Below are 23,078 nucleotides of genomic sequence, written 5' to 3'. Positions count from 1 at the left end.
GCCACACAATAGCAAAAGCCTCTCGCCTTACCTTCTGACTGCAGTTCTTTTCACACTGTAGATTATTTTCCACGGAGTAAACCAGAGTGATCTTTTAAACACCGAATTCAGGTCATATTCCTCTCCAACTACAATGCTCAGAGGTCTCCCATTACACTTGGGATAAAATCTCAAGTCTCCATTGAGAGTGAGAAATACCCCATCTCAGAGCTTTTGAATTTGTTCTTCCTTCTGTCTGCAATGTTTTCTTCCTAGATGCTCATATGGTTCATTTTATTCAGGTATAGTTCAAATGTCACCTCTTTGGAGAGTCCTCCTCAGATTACCATACTCCAATTATCATCATTGATCATTCTCTACCACCCCACCTTCCCCTGCTTTATCTTTAATTTCATAATACGTATCTCTATGAGATGTGGTGTGTGTGTATGTGTATGTGTGTATATATATATAATCACATATATATATATATGTATATATGTATTTGTTTATTTCCTCTCTTCTCCAGGCTTAACACCCTGTGAAAATAAGGATACTTTTAATTAGCCTCTAAGTTCTCACTACACAGAAAATGCAGGATACAAAGTAGATGCTCGATAACCATTTGTTGAATGGATAAAAAGAGGAGAAGCTTTTTTAAATAACAGGATTTATCAAAAGTTTACAATATTTCCCTCACATTTTAATAATCAAACCCTGTTCTACCCTCATCTCCTGTTTTTTTTTTAAACCAAAATGTGAAATGAGGCCTATCCAAAGTGGTCTCTTCCTCCCCAAAAGGTCTCCTTCATTTTCCTTCTTTTTTCACTGACCGGAATTTATCACAGTTTCCAGCATCATAATACATGCCTTTCTCATACTTTCCACTGCAATCACATGCAAAACAAAGGCTATTTGTCATTTCCTTTGTATTTAAGGTTAGTACTATATGAAGCACTCAATGTGCTAATTATCTGCTTCATCCCATTGTATTTTAACACAAATCACCCCTTTTTAAACAAAGGAAAGGGAAAGTGAAGTCGCTCAGTCGTGTCCGACTCTTTGCGACCCGTGGACTGTAGCCTACCAGGCTTCTCCGTGCATGGGATTCTCCAGGCAAGAATACTGGAGTGGGTTACCATTCTTCTCCAGGGGATCCTCCCGACCCAGGGATCAAACCCGGGGCTCCTGCATTGGAGGCAGACGCTTTAACCTCTGAGCCACCAGAGAAGCCACAGACACTCAAATGTTCAACTACATGACTGAATGAATTTCTCTGTGACATAAATAAATCAGGCAAACCAAACTGTAGTGTTAAATGACTCCGGCAAACCAAACTGTAGTGTTAAATGACTCCATGGGCAGTAGTTCATTAGAAGAGCTAGGATGTGCAGGGGAGGTAAGAAAGGAGATGTAGGGCTTCCCTGGTGGTTAAGAATCTGCCAACCAATGTAGGGGACAAGGATTCCATTGATCAATCCCTGGTCTAGGAATTAAGACCTCACACGCTGCAGGGCAACTAAGCCCGCACACCACAACCACTGAGGCACACATGCCCGAGAGTTCATGCTCAGCAACAAGAGAAGTCACCACAAGAAGAAGCCAGCACACCACAACTGGAGTGGAGCCCCTGTTTGCTGCAACCAGAGGAAGACTGCACATAGCAACAAGAGTCCCAGGGAAGACCGCAAGCAGCCAAAACTAAATAAACACATTTTTTTAATTTTTAAAAAAGAAAGGAAATTTCAGTCTTCCATTTAACCAAAATTGGAATCAATTATCTAAAATTTCCTCAATGGAGGGTTCAGGATGGGGAGCACGTGTATATCTGTGGTGGATTCATTTTGATATTTGGCAAAACTAATACAATTATGTAAAGTTTAAAAATAAAATAAATTTTTTTTAAAAAGTGCATTAAGGAATATGCACATGTCACAGAAATAGCAACATATTTATAGTCAGAAGACACACCTAGAATACCTTCTTTTCCATATTTTGGTTACGTGACCTTGTACTTCAAGAAGCATGTCTCCTCATCTATAAGATGGAGACCATATTATCAAACTCAGATTTTGCTGAAAATTAAAGGATCACTTTATATAAGTGCCTAATACCACCAACATCACAGACGAGATACACAGCATACATTTGTGAAAGAGAAGGGAGTAAGAAGGGTTTGAAAAGGGTACATAGGAAAGAAGCCAAGAGGAAAAAAAAAACTTTTGATGGTGTTTATCCAGGGTGATAACATTCAACTAAAACCTCACTCAATTCTAGCTTTTGCTTAAGATGAAAATGCATTTTCAAAATAAGAGTCACGAATAAGGCCACTTATCATTTACTGGTGAAAATAAGTTTCTTCAGTGAAATTGTATGGGTTTCTTCACTGCAGCAATTATCCACATTGGTATTAGTTGTCATACAGACATAAATAGACACAAACAGAATCTAGATTTCTTAACACCAGTGCAACTTCAAATCCACAGAAGCCTTTTTAGAAGGAGAGGAAATTCAGGAGAGCTTGATTAGTTATAATTATGTTAGTATAGCTACTTAAAAATTTGTGTTAGTATAGCTACTTAAAAATTTTTCGAAATGCTTATTCACAATCTTTGTGAGTTTTTGTTTGTTTGTTTGTTTTGAGATTGACAACACAGAGAAACCCCAAAGAATTACTATCTCCATCTTATAACTGAGAATACTTCAAAAAAAGTGAGTTATCTAAGGTCAAGTGGGAGGTCAAAGTCTTCTAATTGTATTATTTCCACACTGACACTCAGCAATTTACCTTGAAACCTTGGACCCCTCAACCACTGAAACTGGAGGAAGAACATACACAACACTGGAGCCTCAAATAAGGGAAACATAAAGATGTATTTTTATTTGCTGGAACCAGCTGTACCCCACTCTTCCATCTTGCTGGTTACAACAACCACAGCTTTGTCCATTGTGTGGCAGGAGCAGGGAGAAATGAAATTCAGCTCTGGGAGGATGCAAAAATCATAAACCAAGTAGAACTATATAGCATGGCCAGTGATACCTATGTCATGCTCTCCTGATCTCTTAACAATTAAATAGAAGATAAGGATACTATCCTCTTTGAGGTCTATCATTAGAGCAACTAAGGAATCTTCAGTGTGTAAAATAAAAATTATGCCTTTAAATAAGGAAACTACAGCACTGTTCATAATAGTTCTAGCATACCCAACAAATCTTTGCATTGTGAGGAAGAAAATTGATAGCACATGGAAAGACTGAAAGATAAATGAAATAGCTCCTTTTGTAGTTCAATAGCTTGAAGTGAAGTGAAGAGGTGTTAGTTGCTCAGTCATGTCTGACTCTTTGTGGCCCCATGGACTGTAGCCCATCAGGCTCCTCTGTCCATGGAATTCTCTAGGCAAGAATACTGGAGTGGGTAGCCATCCCCTTCTCCAGGGGATCGCCCTGACCCAGTGACTGAACCTGGGTTTCCTGCATAGCTTACATAATGGGAAATCTGCTCAGCCATCAAATGGGCTGTATGCTGGGCTCCAAAGCCAGGCAGATAGGTGCACTGGGTTCCACGATTTCTCAGAGTCACTATTTGCACTTCCTGGCTGGGCAAGCCTAGAGGCTGTGCTCTGGATGAGGCATCTGGATGGTGCTGTTGGCTTGCGACCCTGCCTAAGCAGGGATACAGGACAAATTCCAATGGTTTGGCCAGATTTCTGGCTGGGCACCTCATGTAGGTAGAGCTGCTCTCATGCTCCCTGGCCAAATGAGGTTACTGGCTCCACACCACAGGTGGGCAGAACTGCTTGCTGTGCTCTCTGATAGGGGTATCACTGCCATCAGGTACACAGTCCATCAAAATCTGTGCACTGGATGCTGTAAACCCTGCCCCACCTCCCTTTTATTTCAAGCTAATCCCAGGGAGTCACTCCCTTTTCTCCCAATGTTCCCTGTGAGATGGAAAGAAGTGGATCTCAAGAGAAGTTTCCCAGAATGTTGTGGAACCTGGAAGTTCACATAGGGATCTCTTTTCCCTGCTGGAGAAATATTTTGGTGTGGCTCTGTGCTGGCCTGCAGGAGGGGCTGTGTGGTCAGAGTGAAGTTGCTTTGTGCTCCAGAGGAGGGTGCTTCAGCCTCACCTCTGGGTTCTGGGATTTTTTTCCCCCTCTCCCTCCCCTCAAAGGCCTTCTTGTCTGTGGATAGTTGCTAGCTGGTCTTTCTTTAATGGAAAGTAAAACCAGGAGCCTCTGATTCTGTCATCTTGCTGATTTCACATTTACTGCCACCCACCCCCTCATGAGACTTTCTTTATAGCATCTGTGGAAAGTAACTAAGTTCTAAAAATCACTCAAATCTGCTACACATGGCATATCTGCATTATTTCCTAAATATACTTACATAAAAACATATTCACCTTTATGAGCTACCATGCTTTTCATAACACAGTATAGAATATCAGTGTTTAATGGTCTGTATTCAATAGACTAAATACCTATACTCTTGAAATAATTTAAAATAATATCTACTACATGACTACCACACTAAAATAAATTTAAAGAACATGATTAAAATAAGATCTACTACTCTTTGCATTATTAAGCCCCAAGTACAGAAAGATCCTTGGAAGGAAAGTTATGACCAACCTAGATAGCATATTAAAAAGCAGAGACATTACTTTGCCAACAAAGGTCCATCTAGTCAAGGCTATGGTTTTTCCTGTGGTCATGTATGGATGTGAGAGTTGGACTGTGAAGAAGGCTGAGTGCCGAAGAATGGATGCTTTTGAACTGTGGTGTTGGAGAAGACTCTTGAGAGTCCCTTGGACTGCAAGGAGATCCAACCAGTTCATTCTGAAGGAGATCAGCCCTGGGATTTCTTTGGAAGGAATGATGCTAAAGCTGAAACTCCAGTACTTTGGCCACCTCATGCAAAGAGTTGACTCAATGGAAAAGACTCTGATGCTGGGAGGGATTGGTGGCAGGAGGAGAAGGGGATGACAGAGGATGAGATGGCTGGATGGCATCACTGACTTGATGGACAAGAGTTTGGGTGAACTCCGGGAGTTGGTGATGGACAGGGAAGCCTGGCGTGCTGCAATTCATGGGGTCACAAAGAGTTGGACACGACTGGGCGACTGAACTGAACTGAAGTGAGAGAAAGCTCTGCAATAGAAATAAATAGACATGATCTAATGTCCCTGACCTTAGGAACTTTACAATTTCCTTAGAGTGCAAAGACAGATAAACTTGAAATTAAATAGTAACTCAGGACAATAATATTAGAAATGTCAAAAGGCTATATAAATCTATACTTTTTATAAGCTACGTTTTGAAGATTAATTCCTCTTTCTCATACTAATCTTTGGGATTTATTGATTCCAAAGCTATTCATATATTTTGTAACTGCATTATCTGCCAACCTTTCCAGCAAAAACAGCATAAAATAGATTTTGCTGCTGCTGCTGCTAAGTCGCTTCAGTCGTGTCTGACTCTGTGCGACCCCATACACGGCAGCCCACCAGGCTCCCCCATCGCTGGGATTCTCCAGGCAAGAACACTGGAGTGGGTTGCCATTTCCTTCTCCAATGCATGAAAGTGAAAAGTGAAAGTGAAGTTGCTCAGTCGTGTCCGACTCTTAGCAACCCCATGGGCTGCAGCCCACCAGGCTCCTCCGTCCATGGGATTTTCCAGGCAAGAGTACTGGAGTGGGGTGCCATTGCCTTCTCCGAAAATAGATTTTAGTGACTAGCTAAAAAAGAGAAAGAACAAAATACGAGGGAAGAGAAAAAGCATTATATTTTCGGGATTTTAATAGAAGAGCCTAAAATTTAAAAATTAAGGTAAACTTTTTATATAGTGAGTAGACTACTTTCTCAGGGTCAGTCTAGTTCCTAAAATAAAAGCTACTGTGTATTGACTTTAATCAATCAACTGTGTAATATTAGCATAATCATAAATGCATCATCTAATCCTCTTAACATCTCATATCATTAGTACCATTTTTCTGATGAGTGAAACACTATAGGCAAGTTCAGACAGCTTGGAAGGCATAGAGTCAGGCTTTCAGCTGATGACTATTTGACACGAAACCCCACATCTTTCACCACCTCCTAAGAAGGGAGTAAAGAAAGGGTACCTTAAATAATGCAGCAGTATACTGAGAATACAGAACATGCGTGTGTTCTAAGTCATTCAGTCGTGTTCAACTCTTTGCCACCCATGGACTGTAGCCCGCCAGGCTCCTCTGTCCATGGGATTCTCCAGGCAAGAATACTGGAGTGGGCTGCCATTTCCTACTCCAAGGGATCTTCCCGATGAGGGATTGAACCCGAGTCTCTTACATATCCTGCATTGGCAGGCAAGTTCTTGATCACTAGTGCCACCTGGGAAGCGAATATAGAACATGAATCATCTAAATTCTCCAGATTGAAGTGTACATTACACAGAAATTATTGAGAGATTAAATTTTAAAAGTTTACATTTTAGTAGCTAGCAAAAAATTTCCTGAATCACTTTGTTGCAGGAAGGGGACCCCTTCCAGGGCCCGAAACTGGGCTCTTGTCTAACACTCAGAAATGAATTGTCTGAGGAGACACATGTGCTGACAAAGCAAGAGACTGGAAGAGGGCACCCAGGCGGAGAACAGCAGGGTAAGGGAACCGAGGAGAACTGCTCTGCCACGTGGCTCGCAGTCTTGGGTTTTATGGTGATGGGATTAGTTTCCCGGTTGTCTATAGCCAGTCATTCTGAGTCAGAGTCCTTCCTGGTGGTGCACGCCTTGTTCAGCCAAGATGGATGCCAGAGAGAAGGATGCTGGGAGGTGGTCGGATATGTGGTATCTCCTTTTGATTTTTCCTGAACTCTTCTACTTGTTGGGGTTTATTAGTTTCGTGTTCCTTACCAGGATCTCCTGTTTCAAAACGACTCATACAAATGGTTACTATGGTGCCTGGCCAGGGTGGGCAGCTTCAGTCAGTGTGCCTCCCCTAACAACTTCATATTAATAAATATGAAAAATGAAGGATAATTCATAACCTCAGTTTTCAACCAATGCTGACTCAATCCATGATATTTAGTACAACATGTGTATTTTTTAAAAGTAATAAAGACTTTCCTAGTGATCCAGTTGTTGGGAATCCTCCTACCAATGTAAGAGACATGGGTTCGATCTCTGGTTTGGGGAGATTCCACATGCCGTGGGGCAATTAAGCCCCTGTGCCACAACTGCTAAGCCTGCGCTCTAGGGCCTGTCAGTCATAACTCCTGAGCCCTCGTGCCCTAGAGCCCGTGCTCTGCAATAAGAGAGGCCGTTGCAATGAGAAGCCTGCACACTGCGATTAGAGAGTGGCTCTGGATCACTGCAACTACAAAAGCCCACTTGCAACAATGAAGACCCAGGACAGCCAAAAATGAATAAAATAAATTAAAGAATTAAAAATTCACATAATGCACACCCACACAGTCGGCCAAGATGCATGTTCCCACTAAGGTCTACTTTACCTGGCTAATATATATCTATACCACAATCCACAGTAAGTATAAATTTTAGCGAAAGTAACTCTTAGCAATCAAAGGCTAATATTCACATACAAATCATACAAATACATGTATTCCATACACACATAGACACACTGTGGTTTTCTCACATGTTATTCAGACTATCACAAAATGTGAACCGAGATGTCATATTTTTGCAAAAAGAGTTATAATATTATATTATTACCTGCTTTCTCTTATTTATTTGACTCAAAAGCAGTCCTTTGCAAGAACACAGTCTGAGGGATGCTCCACGTCATCTAGCTATGAAATAGTTTTATAAACACAAGTGTCCCAGAGAGAAGGGCTTGCCAGTTGGCCCAGTGGTAAAGAATCCACTTGTCAATGCAGGAGATGCAGGAGACGCGGGTTTGATCCCTGGGTCGGGAAGATCCCTGGAGGAGAAAACGGTAACCCATCCTGGTTTTCTTTCCTGGAAAATTCCATGGACAGAGGAGCCTGGTGGGTTACAGTCCATGAGTCACAAAGAGTTGTACACAACTTAGCAACTGAGCATGTACAAACATCCCACATAGACATTTACTCCAATAACCTGTTTTGATTCAAAACATAATCTAACCAAACATGTTTAATAGCCTGGCTAGGAAAATAAGTACCACTGTTTATAGAACAGTCTCTCTGGAAAGAAAAGGAGATAGACTCTTGGTTCTGCATAAAAATCTTGTTAATCCTATTTACGTTTCCCCTTCCTACATTTGTAACAACTGAATAAACAAATTATGCATTTTATTTTGTAGCTGCAATCTCTGTAGACAAACTGATTAAAATACTTACGTTGATGTGATCAATACATTTAGCAATTAATAAAGATCCAGGAATTGATTCTTAAAATTTAAGGAATTCTGTACCTTGATTCACTTGTGTGCTATTGTCTTTTTTTCTAAAAATTAGGGATTGTTGGTGCAAAAATCAAAAAAGAGTTAAGGGGAAAGGGCCACAAAGAGAAGACTTCAGTTTTCTACTACATCATTGAGGAATACATGTTATTAAGGAACAAAGTGATGATTTAGGTGGAAATAAAAGCATGTATACTTGAAAGAGAACTCATGAAAGAAGGAAGCAATTGGAACTGACATTTCCCATTATCATCACTTTGTTTTTGTCCATGACAGTTAAGATCTGAGGAATATTAAGCAGTGTTTCCATAGCTGCATGTAGAAGAAAATAATATTCCTGCCACCAGAAGCTGCTCTAGTACATCTTTCTCATTGTACTCCAGGCCACAGATTCTACCACACAGACACACAAAGGGAAGTGTGTTATCCCTGAAAACTCTTTGTCAGTAGTTCTCTTCTCCTCAGTTCGCAGTTCTAACAGCCTCTTCCCTTTCTAAAAGGCTCCCTTTGGCCTCACCCCTTCCCAAATTCACCAGTTACTTCACAACACATCTGAAATTCCTGTCCTGTAAAGGAATGCTAGGCTTTGTCTTGGTGTTCAGCTTCTCTTCCAAGAGATATGTCCACACACACAAATTGTTAGGTTTACAGTTCTAACAGCATATTTTAAAGCTACAGAGCGTTATACCTAGCTATATGTTTGTGCATATTAAAGTAAAATTATAAGAATAATTTGTCACAATTGAGTCTCTTTGATTGGTTTTCCTTTTGTACACCCATGGCTGATTCATGACAATATTGTAATTAGCCTCCAATTAAAATAAATAAATAAATTTAAAAACAGAAAGTTTAAATACAAATTTAATACCAATTCCACTCCTTGTTTTTTAATTTGGACAGATGAAACTAAAACTTTAAAAGGCCACTCAGTCTTTAAATCATGTTTCTGAGCCCCTACTTTGTGAAATCTAGCATCAAACAAGTTAAACGCAATCTTTGTTCTAATCCTCATGGTCCAGCCAAACTTTCCAAACTACCAATAGAGGAATCCAGTTCACAGTGTCACTCTCTATTATTTACAAGTTATGTGCTTTAACGTGTTATATACTCTATAATCCACAATTTCTTTAACTGTAAAATATGGGTAGTAATAGTGAAAACTCAGAAAGTAACTGTAATAAGAGAAGGTAGAGTGAACAGCCCAGTGACAGACAGGATTGATTTTAGATTGATATATCACTTTGTGTATGTGTGTGTTAGTTGCTTAGTCGTGTCTGACTTTTTGCAACCCCATAGACTGTAGCCCACCAGGTTCCTCTGTCCATGGAATTCTCCAGGCAAGAATACTGGAGTGGGTTGCCATTTCATTCTCCAGGGGACCTTCTGGATTCAAGGATCAAACCTGTGTCTCCTATGTCTCCTGCAACTCCTGCATTGGCAGGCAGATTCTTTATTACTGAGCCACCTGGGAAGCCCCATTTAGTAACAATACTGTATTGTATATTTGAAAGCTGCTTAGAGAGTAGATCTCAAAAATTCTTATCACTAGAAAAAAAATTCTGTAACTATCTGAGATGATTAACATTAAGCAAATTTATTGTAGTAATCATTTTGCAGTATATACCAAATTGTACATCTCGGACTAATACAATGTGATATGACAACTGTATCTCAAAAAAAAAAAAACAACTTGAAAAAGACAGGAGGCCTGGTATGCTGCAGTCCATGGAGTGGCAAAGAGTTGGACATGACTTAGCTACTGAACAACAACTTGAAAAAGACATTTGCCTGAAAATAACTTGAATTGGTAGACTCAGTAAAGCAGACTGCCCTCCTTAGTGTGACTAAGCCTCAACTAATCAGTTGAAAGCCTCAAAAAACAAAAAGGCTGACTCTCCTTTGAGTAAGAGGGAACTCCTCCTGTCTGACTGCCTTCAACCTAGGACATCAGTATTTTCTTGCCTTCAAACTTAAACTGACACATCAGCTCCTCTTGGTTCTCCCCCTATCCAGGCTCTCCTGTGCCTTCAGCTGACTGTCAGTCTCAGGTCTTGCCAGCCTCCATAATGAGGTGGTTTAGTAGCTAAATTGTGTCCAATGCTTGCAACCCCATGGGCCATAGCCCACCAGGCTCCTCTGTCCATGGGATTCTCCAGGCAAGAATACTGGAGTGGGTTGCCATTTCCTTCTTTAGGAGATCTTCCCAACCCAGGAATCGAACCCAGGTCTCCTGAATTGCAGGCAGATTCTTTACCAACTGAGCTTCAAGGGAAGCCCCGCCTCAATATTTACATGAGCCAATGCTTAAAATCAATCAATCCTATTGGTTCTGTTTCTCTAGAGAACACTGAATAATACATATACTGACCACAGACATTTCATTTTATGGTCCTATAATTGTTGCAGGGAGGAAGCCAATTCTGACTCCATGTTGGAAACTGTTTCTTTGATTTGCTTTTCTGTTGCTCTTGTTATTATAATCATACTCAATGGCTTGCCTGGAGGACTCTGCCCCTCTGCTTGACAGTAAACTAAAGTGCCTTTGTTCAGTTCCTGGAGAGAGAGTTTGTTCCTGCTCATCCATGAGTAGAAGAGATTAACACATCCCTTCCAAAGGCTGGCCATTCCCTTGGAGATGTTTTGCAAGGCTGAAGACCCTTTCACTTTACTTCCCTAATGCCTCTCTCTCTCTCTCTCTCTTATTCTGCCTTTTTAATTTAGTTCCTTATTGCTTCCTTCTCTCTGATCTATAAAAGAACCTGGCATCCAGGCCCCAATACAATGATTATTTTGAGGCACTAGCCTGCCATCTTCTCTGTCTGCCAGCTCTCTGATTGAAGTCCTTTTCCTTGCCTCAACACCCCATTACTCAGATTCACTGGCCTGTTGTGTGGCGAGCAGAGTAATATTGGACTCTGTAACATAATCATATTTTTTAAAAAACACATTCTGCTCTGAATTTTTCTCATTTTGTGTTTGTACTTAGTTTTATATTCTTCATTAATGAAAAACTGAATGAAATGGTTTATACACAAACAAACAAACACACACACACACATTTCCTTTCTGGAAATTTGAGTCCCAGTCCATGCTTCTTTGTTGATTATTCCTTAGAAATGTTGGTTAAGTTTTAGGGTTCCCTTAGTTATAATTTATATTTTACTATTACCTACTTACTTAGGATTAATGATAAGGTATAAAATATCTGAGAAACACCATTATCACCCTTTGGGACAAATATATCCATTCAAGAGTATTATTAAGATATTATGGAGTAAAATTGTAGGGATACTAAATATTCAATAAATATTTGCTGAATGAATGAAAGATAATTTGAGATCAATGGTATTTCCTACCACTGTGGCTCATTTCAAACACCATAATTGATGGGTTAAAAAATGTTTGCTGAGTGGCAGCGAAAGGACAAATGAGGCTGGAGGGGATGAATATATCCACATGGTTAAGTGCTTTCTCTAAGAATGCATCTAAGTCTTTTGTTTTCTGACAGAGAAAAGAGAAGTTTGCACTTACCCAAGAGGAAGGAAATTGGTAAGTCAGGTGAAAGGGCTGGGTTTCTAGGACTGTGCTGAAAGATTAGGAGATGAGAGAGAACAAAGGGAGCATAAATGAAGGTCAAAAAGAGTGAAAGCTGCAGAGGTGCAAAGATTCACTAAGACTCTGGAGGTGGCACTCCGCTGTCAGACAAGTGTGAACTTGACCAGAAACAGAAAAGTAGAGATCACTGGAGTTAATGAGGTCCAGAAACCCAATGAAGAACCTATTAGAAGTGTCATTAGTATGGGTATTGAAGTCACTGAGGAGAGCTGCCTTCAAAAAGAGCTCTGTAATAGTAAATATAACCACGATACCAAAAGAGGACTGTTTAATAAAACAATCACATTAGGGCCCTATTCAAATAAGTTGTGCAAAGAAATCACATACATGATTAACGCAAAACGGATGCACTAATATTCATGAATAATGCTTTAAAATATTATATCGTCCAGAAGCTCATTGCAGTTGCCCTGCATCACCCAGGTTTTGGAGGAACCTGGGACGCTGCACTCATGCTCTGCCCACTGACATGCACCACCTTCCCACCCCACCCCCATTATGGAACCGGAACCTCCTCTCAACCCTCCCAAGCCCAGTAAGGGACTTGACTTTCAGTCCCTTGCAGAACTGCTGACCTGACCTGAGATGCCTGCTCCTGGCTACCCGCATTGTCCACCCTGGGAACTCTTTGAGGCTGGTGGAAATGGCCCCGCAGCTTTGCATTCACCTTCTTGCCCACTGCACCCGTGTCGCCCGCCATGCTGCCCGTGCTGCCCTCACTAAGTACGCCAGAACTACTGCCCCAAATGTGAGGCCACGGTCAACAGCCACGCTGCCCTGGAGTTCCACGCCTCCTTCCAGTGCCTGGCCATGGCCTTCTACCTCGACTGTGATGACATGGCCTTGAAGCACTTCTCCCGCTTCTTCCTGCTCTGCTCCCATGAGCACAGCGAGCGGGCTGAAAACCTGCTGTTCCTGCAGAACCAGCGTGGTGGCCGCACCTGCTTCCTCGACATCAGAAAGCCTGAGACCCAACAGAGGGAAAGTGGCCTCCAGGCCATGCAGGACATCCTGCACCTGGAGAAGTGCGTCAACCAGAGCCTGCTCAACCTGTACCAGCTGGCCACTGACAGCAGTGATGCCCACCTGTGCCACTTCCTGGAGACCCACCACCTGGACCAGCAGGTCAAGTTCATCAAGGAGTTGGGGTATGTCAGCAACCTGAGCAACGTGGAGTCCCTGGAAGGCAGCCTGGCAGAGTACGTCTTTGACAAGCTCACCCTGGGTGACGGCGACAAGAAGGACTAAGCCTGGACTGGACTTTCCCCCGAGTCCCGGGTGAGTGCCCAAGGTCACCCTGCCTGCCATGCAGACCACAGTATTGCCCTCGCAGAAAAAGTTCACCTAAGTTTTTTCCCTCCAGTTTTGCCATTTCTTCACATAAAGTTATTGGTTCTCAGAATTGAAAGAGACATGTGTACCCCAATGTTCATCGCAGCACTGTTTATAATAGCCAGGACACGGAAGCAACCTAGATGTCCATCGGCAGATGAATGGATAAGAAAGCTATGGTACATATACACAATGGAGTATTACTCAGCCATTAAAAAGAATACATTTGAATCAGTTCTACTGAGGTGGAAGAAACTGGAGCCTATTATACAGAGTGAAGTAAGCCAGAAGGAAAAACACCAATACAGTATACTAATGCATATATATGGAATTTAGAAAGATGGTAACAATAACCCTGTATGTGAGACAGCAAAAGAGACACAGATGTATAGAACAGTCTTTTGGACTCTGTGGGAGAGGGCGAGAGTGGGATGATTTGGGAGAATGGCATTGAAACATGTATAATATCATATATGAAACAAATTGCCAGTCCAGGTTCAATGCATGATACAGGATGCTTGGGGCTGGTGCACTGGGATGACCCAGAGGGAGGGTACGGGGAGGGAAGTGGGTGGGGGATTCAGGTTGGGGAACACGTGCACACCCATGGCGGATTCATGTTGATGTATGGCAAAACCAATGTAATATTATAAAGTAATTAGCCTCCAATTAAAATAAATAAATTTATATTAAAAATAAATCTTAATTCCTAAGTAAAAACAAACAAAAAGTTATTGGTTCTTCAAATAAAGTTATTAGTTGATGCATCAATAAATGTCTGTTTGATTTGTATGTGCAAATCTCTCACCTTTTAAACCTTAAAACAGATATCCAGGAGTCTCTCCAGCTACCCATGCCCTGTCCACGTGCAGCTCAGGATCTCCACCAGAGAGAGAAGGTGTTCCATGGGATCATGGAAAACACAAACTCATTCCTCTACTAGTAAACAATGTCCGGTGGGGGGTGGTCTGGGGCCCTGGTGAGTGTGAGTGCCTGTGCAGAGATAAAGCATAAGGTACATATACACAATGGAATATCACTCAGCCATTACAAAGAATACATTTGAATCAGTTCTAATGAGGTGGATGAAACTGGAGCCTATTATACAGAGTGAAGTAGCCAGAAAGAAAAACACCAATACAGTATACTAACACATATATATGGAATTTAGAAAGATGGTAATGATACCCTATATGCAAGACAGCAAATGAGACAGAGATGTATACAACCGTCTTTTGGACTCTGTGGGAGAAGGCGAGGGTGGGATGATCTGAGAGAATAACATTGAAACATGTATACTATATATGAAACAGATAACCAGTCCAGGTTCAATGAATGAGACAGGGTGCTCAGAGCTGGTGCACTGGGATGACCCAGAGGGATGGGATAGGGAGGGAGGTGGGAGGGGGGTTCAGGATGTGGAACACATGTAAACCCATGGCTGATTCATGTCAACGTATGGCAAAACCAATCAGATCAGATCAGATCAGTCACTCAGTCGTGTCCGACTCTTTGCGACCCCATGAATTGCAGCACGCCAGGCCTCCCTGTCCATCACCAACTCCCGGAGTTCACTCAGACTCACGTCCATCGAGTCAGTGATGCCATCCAGCCATCTCATCCTCTGTCGTCCCCTTCTCCTCTTGCCCCCAATCCCTCCCAGCATCAGAGTCTTTTCCAATGAGTCAACTCTTCGCATGAGGTGGCCAAAGTACTGGAGTTTCAGCTTTAGCATCAGTCCTTCCAAAGAAATCCCAGGGCTGATCTCCTTCAGAAAGGACTGGTTGGATCTCCTTGCAGTCCAAGGGACTCTCAAGAGTCTTCTCCAACACCACAGTTCAAAAGCATCAATTCTTCGGTGCTCAGCCTTCTTCACAGTCCAACTCTCACATCCATACATGACCACTGGAAAAACCATAGCCTTGACTAGATGGACCTTTGTTGGCAAAGTAATGTCTCTGCTTTTCAATATGCTATCTAGGTTGGTCATAACTTTCCTTCCAAGGAGTAAGCGTCTTTTAATTTCATGGCTGCAGTCACCATCTGCAGTGATTTTGGAGCCCAGAAAAATAAAGTCTGGCACTGTTTCCACTGTTTCCCCATCTATTTCCCATGAAGTGATGGGACCAGATGCCATGATCTTCGTTTTCTGAATTTTGAGCTTTAAGCCAACTTTTTCACTCTCCACTTTCACTTTCATCAAGAGGCTTTTGAGTTCCTCTTCACTTTCTGCCATAAGGGTGGTGTCATCTGCATATCTGAGGTTATTGATATTTCTCCCGGCAATCTTGATTCCAGCTTGTGTTTCTTCCAGTCCAGCGTTTCTCATGATGTACTCTGCATATAAGTTAAATAAACAGGGTGACAATATACAGCCTTGATGAACTCCTTTTCCTATTTGGAACCAGTCTGTTGTTCCATGTCCAGTTCTAACTGTTGCTTCCTGACCTGCATACTAATTTCTCAAGAGGCAGATCAGGTGGTCTGGTATTCCCATCTCGTTCAGAATTTTCCACAGTTTATTGTGATCCACACAGTCAAAGGCTTTGCCATAGTCAATAAAGCAGAAATAGATGCTTTTCTGGAACTCTCTTGCTTTTTCCATGATCCAGCGGATGTTGGCAATTTGATCTCTGGTTCCTCTGCCTTTTCTAAAACCAGCTTGAACATCAGGAAGTTCACGGTTCACATATTGCTGAAGCCTGGCTTAGAGAATTTTGAGCATTACTTTACTGGCGTGTGAGATGAGTGCAATTGTGCGGTAGTTATTGTAAAGTAATTAGCCTCCAACTAAAATAAATAAATAAAATAAAATGTATAATAAAAAAAAAGTGACCTGAAAATCATAATTGGGGTTAATTGGGGTTAATCTGGAGAAAGAATGAAGGGAATAGGGTTGGGCAAGGGTTGAAATGAAGGGGGTTTTCACTTTATTTGAAATGTTAATGTTTAATTCTGCGTAGCAAGAAGAGGGGTCCAGAAGCCAGCTTGGCAAAATCCCTCTTTGACAAGCTCAAAGTGAAGAGAAGCCCTGGTGAATGGAGGCTAGAATCATCTGGCCTCAGAAGGGAATAAACTACCTATTTTCTGCTCTGTTGCGATCTCATTTCCTTGAGCTATGTAATCAATATTACATAGGTGATTTCCTTTAGGCAATATTCCTGTAGGATGAATGGCATTATCCCTGTTTTATTTTTTTTTTAAATGATAGGTTTATAAGTGGTGTTTGTATGTTTCTTTCAGGTGTTCAGACCTTGAGTCCAAGTTCTCTGTTGTTCCCAGCCCTGAATGACATATTTCACACTTGGTGCTCACTAAACACAGAGGTCTCTTACTCCTCAGCTGCCTCTCTCTATTTTTAGGTCAAAATTGGGCTTCCTAAAAGAGTTTTCTGTATTTTTTTTTTTCTTCCCTGGAAAAGTGAATTTCTTTCTGTTAAGTTTAGAAGTTGTAATACATCCATAAGATTCAGAAATCAAAGTATATAAAAAGATTTATTGTGAATTATTCATTCTTTCACTGTTCCCAGGCTCCCAATTGTCTCTAGGCAATGGGTGTTTCTATGGAGAGACATGTCCTTGGGGTTTCTTACTTTGATAGTGATGCTGAAATCACCCAATTCAATGACTTTAGTATATTTACAGAGCTGTACAACCATCATCACAACTAATTTTAGAATATTTTCATCACACCCCAAATACCTCACGACATTTACAGTCACTCTGTAATATCACCCCCAGACCCTGGCAAACAATGATCTATTTTTGGTCTCTGCACATCTGGCTTTTTAAGACATTTACTATAAATGGAAACATAGCAATATGCATTCTTTTCTGTCTGCTTTCTTTCATTAGGCATAATGTTTTTGAGGTTTATCTGTCTTATATATTGGTACTTCATTCTTTCTTATTGCTGAATAATATTCTACTCCATGGATATACTACTTCTGTTCACCCACCAGTTGGAAGACACTTGAGTTTTTACTTATAGGCTTTAGTGAATATTGCTGCTGCAAACATTCACATATAATTTAAAAGAATATTTTAACTTCTCCTGGCAAAATATTTTAGGATTGATATTGCAATGGCCTATGGTGAACATATATGTAACTTCATAAGAAACTGCCAATCTAAATAAAAATAAAAGTAAACAAGTGAGACCTAGTTAAACTTAAAAGCTTTTGCATAGCAAAGGAAACTATAAACAAGGTGAAAAGACAACACTCAGAATGGGAGAAAATAATAGCAAATGAAACAACTGACAAAGGATTAACTTCCATAATATACAAGCAGCTCATACAACTCAATATCAGAAAAACAAACAACACAATCAAAAAGTGGGGAAAAGACCTAAACAGACATTTATCGAAAGAAGACATACAGATAAAACACATGAAAAGATGCTCAATATAGCTCATTATTACAGAAATGCAAATCAAAACTACAAAGAGATATCACCTCACAATGGTCAGAATGGCCATCATCAAAAAGTCTCCAAACAATAAATGCTGGAGAGGGTGTGGAGAAAAGGGGCCCCTCTTGCACCATTGGTGGGAATGTAAATTGATACAGCCACAATGGAAGACCAAATGGAGTTTCCTTAAAAAACTAGGAATAACACCACCATATGACCCAGCAATCCCACTCTTAGGCATATACCCTGAGGAAACCAAAAATGAAAAAGACACATGTACCCCAATGTTCATTGTAGCACTATTTACAATAGCTAGGACATGAAATCAACCTAGATGTCCATCAACAGATAAATGGATAAAGACGTTGTGGTACATATATACAATTGAATATTATTCAGCCATAAAAAGGAACACATTTGAGTTAGTTCTAATGAGGTGGATGAACCTAGAGCCTATTATACTGAGTGAAATAAGTAAGAAAGAGAAAGAAAACATATTGTATACTGATGCATATATATGGAGTCTAGAAAGATGGTATTGATAAATTTATTTGCAAGGCAGCGATGGAGAAACATATAGAGAACAGACTGGTGGACATGGGGAGAGGGAAGGAGAGGATGAGATGTATGAAGAGAGTCACATGGAAACTTACATTACCATATGTAAAATAGATAGGCAATGGGAATTTGCTGTATGTCTCAAGGAACTCAAACAGGGGCTCTGTATCAACCTAGAGAGGTGGGATGGGGAGGGAGGTTCAAGAAGGAGGGGACATAGGCATACCTATTGCTGATTCATGTTGAGATTTGACAGAAAAAAAAATTCTGTAAAGCAATTATCCTTCAATTGAAAAATAAATTAATTAAAAAAAAAGAAACTGCCAATCTGTTTCCCAAAATGTCCACATAATCTCTCATTTCTATTAGCAATGTGTGAGGATCCAATTTCTGTAATGTTTTGGAAATACACAAAACTGCCTATTTACTTTAAATCACAGCCATTCTACTAGGTGTTAAGTAGTACCTTATTGTGATTTTTTTAAAAATTTCTCTAATTACTAATGGAGCTGAGTATATCTTTATTTATTTATAGATACTATTAATAACTAGAACTCATATGAAGAAATGAAGAATATTGTTAAAAGTCGCTACATAAATAAATATAAAAGCCACTATTATTGTATATTTCACTTAGAACTCCTTGTATCCTATAGGATATTTAAAAAGTCATAAAAGTTTGTCATAAATGTATACTAATGGGAACACAATATATATATATAATTTGTGACAGCAACATAAAGGGGGGAATATGGAACTGTGTAGTGGCATATTTTGTGCACTGTTGAAGCTAATTTACTACTAATTCAAAATACATTGCTCTACACTGAAGATATTAATTGCAATCTGCAAGGTAATCATTTAAAAAGTAAATAAAAATATACACAGAAAATTGAGAGGGAATCAGAATGGTTCACTACAAAAAATGAAACATGAAAGAAGTTAACAATAGAGGGAACAAGGAACAAAAATAAGATATATAGAAAATAAATAGAAAAACAGCAGAAGTAAGTCTCCCCTTGTTATTAATTACAAGAATGATTAGAATGCATGTAAACCCTTGCTTAGAGGAAAATGTATAACTTAAGAGCCTAAACTTAAAAATAAAGGTTTCAAATATTACTTTACACCTTAAGAAACTAGAAGAGCTAGCACAAAGAAGGAAATAATAAAGATTAGAGAGGAGATATATGAAGTAGAGAATGGGAAAACAAAGAAGCAAATCAATGAAACTGATAGTTCTCTCCTTAAAAATATCAACAACAGTAACAAACTAAAGAAGTAGGAGAAACAAATAACTAAAACCTGGAATTAATATGGGGACATCACTACTGATTTTACAAAAAATAAAGTATCTAACACAATGCAATGGACAATTGTGTCAACAAATGTGGGATAACCTAGATGAAACAAATTACTAGAAACACAAACTACCACAATTTAATCAAGAAGAAATAATCTGCAAAGATCAGTAACCAGTAAAGAGATTGTTGAGAGGCTATTTATTATTGATTCAAAGAAAAGTCCAGGATGAATCCTACTGAACATTTAAAGACGAATACCAATTCTTTCTAAATTCTTCCAAAAAATAAAAGGAACACTTCTTAACTTAATCTACAAGACCAGTATTAATTGATACCAAAGTCCGATATTGACATCAAAGGAAAACTACAGAACAATATCCCTTATGAGTACAGATATAAACACTCTCAACAGAGTACTAGCAAACTGAATGCAGCAGTATATTAAAAGTACTATATATTGTATTATATAATACAGCATAATATATAGTATTATATACTATATTATAGGCCAAGTAGAATTTTCCCTAGGAATGCAAGGTTGATTCAATACACAAAAATCAACTAATCATACTAACAGAATGATTGGGAGAAAAAGCATGCAATCATTTCAACGAACGCAAAAATATTTGACAAAATTAAATACCATTTCAATATTAAAACACTCAACAAGCTATAAAGAGAAGGGAACTTCCTCAATATGATAAAGGGCAGCTTTAAAAACTAGAAGCTAACACCATATTCAATGATGAAACAACAAAAGCTTCCCCTCTAAGGTCAGGAAAAAGAAAAGGATGCCTGCTTTTGCCATTTCCATTCAACCAGACATTCTAGCCTTACCATTTAGGCATGGAGAAAAAGACATCCTAGTTGAAATGGAAGGAGTAAAACTATTCACAGATGACACAACCTTATATAAAGAGAATCCTGAAGAACAAAAAATTATAATACTTTCAGGAAAATTGCAGAGCACAGCTTCAACACACAAAAATAAATTGTACTGTATACCTGATCAACGAATAATCTGAAAAGGAAATTAAGAAAACAACTCCACTAAGAGCATCAGAAAGAAAAAAATACTCAAGTTTAACCAAGGAGGTGCAAGACATTTACTGTGAAAACTACAAACATTGCTCAAATAATTTTTTTTAATTTTATTTTATTTTTAAACTTTACAATATTGTATTAGTTTTGCCAAATATCAAAATGAATCTGCCACAGGTATACATGTGTTCCCCATCCTGAACTCTCCTCCCTCCTCCCTCCCCATACCATCCCTCTGGATCGTCCCAGTGCACTAGCCCCAAGCATCCAGTATCGTGCATCGAACCTGGACTGGCAACTCGTTTCTTACATGATATTTTACATGTTTCAATGCCATTCTCCCAAATCATCCCACCCTCTCCCTCTCCCACAGAGTCCATAAGACTGTTCTATACATCAGTGTCTCTTTTGCTGTCTCGTACACCGGGTTATTGTTACCATCTTTCTAAATTCCATATATATGCGTTAGTATACTGTATTTATGTTTTTCCTTCTGGCTTACTTCACTCTGTATAATAGGCTCCAGTTTCATCCACCTCATTAGAACTGATTCAAATGTATTCATTTTAATGGCTGAGTAATACTCCATTGTGTATATGTACCACAGCTTTCTTATCCATTCATCTGCTGATGGACATCTAGGTTGCTTCCATGTCCTGGCTATTATAAACAGTGCTGCGATGAACATTGGGGTACACGTGTCTCTTTCCCTTCTGGTTTCCTCAGTGTGTATGCCCAGCAGTGGGATTGCTGGATCATAAGGCAGTTCTATTTCCAGTTTTTTAAGGAATCTCCACACTGTTCTCCATAATTTAAACTAGGTCAATATGAATGAGAAGACATCTCTTGTTCATTTACTGAAATATTTAATATTTTAAATATGGTAACAGTCCCCCAAAGAGTTCACAGATTCAATGCAATCTCTCAAAATCCCAATAAAAAATGTATCATAATAAATTTTGGAATATTTTCACTGTCCCCCAAATAAACCTCATTCCACTTAGCCATTTCCCAAGGCTACTGGGAAAAGGCTACTATATTTTTGCAGGAATGGACATACTGATCCATTACATACAAGTGATCCAATACATACAAGTGAAAAGAAAAAAGGTGATCAAATGGACTTGATTAAAATTAAAAACTAAAAGACAAATTGCAAATGGGAAAATATTACAATATGTATCTATGACTAAGAAATTACATAACGTTAAATTTTATTTGTCAACTTGACTGGACCAAGGGATGCCCAGATATTTGGGCAAATATCATTATGAGTGTGTCCCTGAGGGTGTTTCTGGGTAAGATTAACCTTTGAATCACAATAAATAAATAAAGCAGATTGACTTCCCTAACGGGGGTGAGCCTCATCCAATCAATTGAAGGTCTGACTAGAACAAAAAGGCTGACCCTTCTTTAAATGAGGGGGGATTTTTCTTTCTTTTGGATTTGAACTGAAACATTAGCTCCTACTGGGTACTGAGGTTGCTGACCCTTACACTGGAACTATACCATCAGCTCTCCTTGATCCCCTGCTTGACACTGCAGATAGTGGGACTTGTCTTTCTCAATATAATATAATTTCATGCCTTTTTCTCACCACACTTTAGAGCCTTCTTTTGAAAAAATGAATTTACTATGGCATCATTCATATACCATATAATTCACCCTCTGAATTTATATCCAAGAACTTTTAGTATATTCCTAGTTATACACCCATCATAAATTTTAGAATATTTTCATTGTCCCCCAAATAAACTTCACTCCACTTAGGCAGCATTTCCCAATATCCCTACCTGCCCAATCCTAGGCAATTACTAATTTGCTTTCTGTGTAGTATAGATTTGTCTGTTCTGAACATTTCATATAAATGGAACCATACAATATGTGTTCCTTTTTGGTTTCTTTCACTTAGCATGTTTTCAAGGTCCATTCATGTGGCAGAATGCATTATTACTTTATTCTTTTTATTAATGAATAATATTCTGTTAGATGGTAATATCACACTTTCTATATCCATTCATCATTTGATGGGCATTTGGATTGCTTCCAATTTAAATAATCTCCCAGGGCTGTGGTAACAAATTGCCTTGAACTGATGACCACCCCCCCTACCCCTGCCATAAAACAAAAACCACATACTTATTCTCTTAGAGGTCTGGAGGCCAGAAGCACCAAAATATGTTCATTAGGCCCAAATCAAGGTGTCAGCTACTATATATATCCTCTGGAGGATCCAGGGTAGAATCTTCCTTTCTCCTTCCACTTTCTGTTTGCTGCTATCTTTCCTTGGCTTCTGCCTGCATCCCTCCAGTCTTTAAGGCCATCATCTTCAAATCTTTGTTCTATCTGCCCTTTACATTTTCCTCTCTGAGTGTGAAACCTCTATCTCCCTCTTAAGTGGTTGTGTGTGACTGCATTTAGAGCCCACCTAGATAATCCAGCATAATATTCCC

At 39.6% G+C, this 23,078-nt stretch overlaps 1 protein-coding gene across 1 annotated transcript; it reads left to right on the top strand.

Moving 5' to 3' along the window:
* Nucleotides 1–11,841: 11,841 nt before the first annotated feature.
* Nucleotides 11,842–13,225, top strand: LOC139181562 (ferritin heavy chain-like). The gene is made up of 2 exons (XM_070785068.1): nt 11,842–11,911; nt 12,702–13,225. The coding sequence occupies exons 1-2, from the start codon at nt 11,842–11,844 to the stop codon at nt 13,223–13,225; spliced, it is 594 nt and encodes a 197-aa protein (XP_070641169.1).
* The last annotated feature ends 9,853 nt before the right edge of the window (nt 13,226–23,078 follow it).

The sequence above is a fragment of the Bos indicus genome, chromosome X (assembly GCF_029378745.1).
Source record: "Bos indicus isolate NIAB-ARS_2022 breed Sahiwal x Tharparkar chromosome X, NIAB-ARS_B.indTharparkar_mat_pri_1.0, whole genome shotgun sequence".
Classification (NCBI taxonomy): Eukaryota; Metazoa; Chordata; class Mammalia; order Artiodactyla; family Bovidae; genus Bos; species Bos indicus.
Note: the sequence above shows the minus strand (reverse complement) of the source record. Positions and strands in the feature narration are given on the sequence as shown.

Bases quoted from the DNA above. Each gene is read 5' to 3' on its own strand.
- LOC139181562 (XM_070785068.1), top strand. From the start codon at position 11,842: ATGCATCTAAGTCTTTTGTTTTCTGACAGAGAAAAGAGAAGTTTGCAC. The intron at 11,912-12,701 runs GTAAGTCAGGTG...GCCCTCACTAAG, and splicing joins ACCCAAGAGGAAGGAAATTG to TACGCCAGAACTACTGCCCC.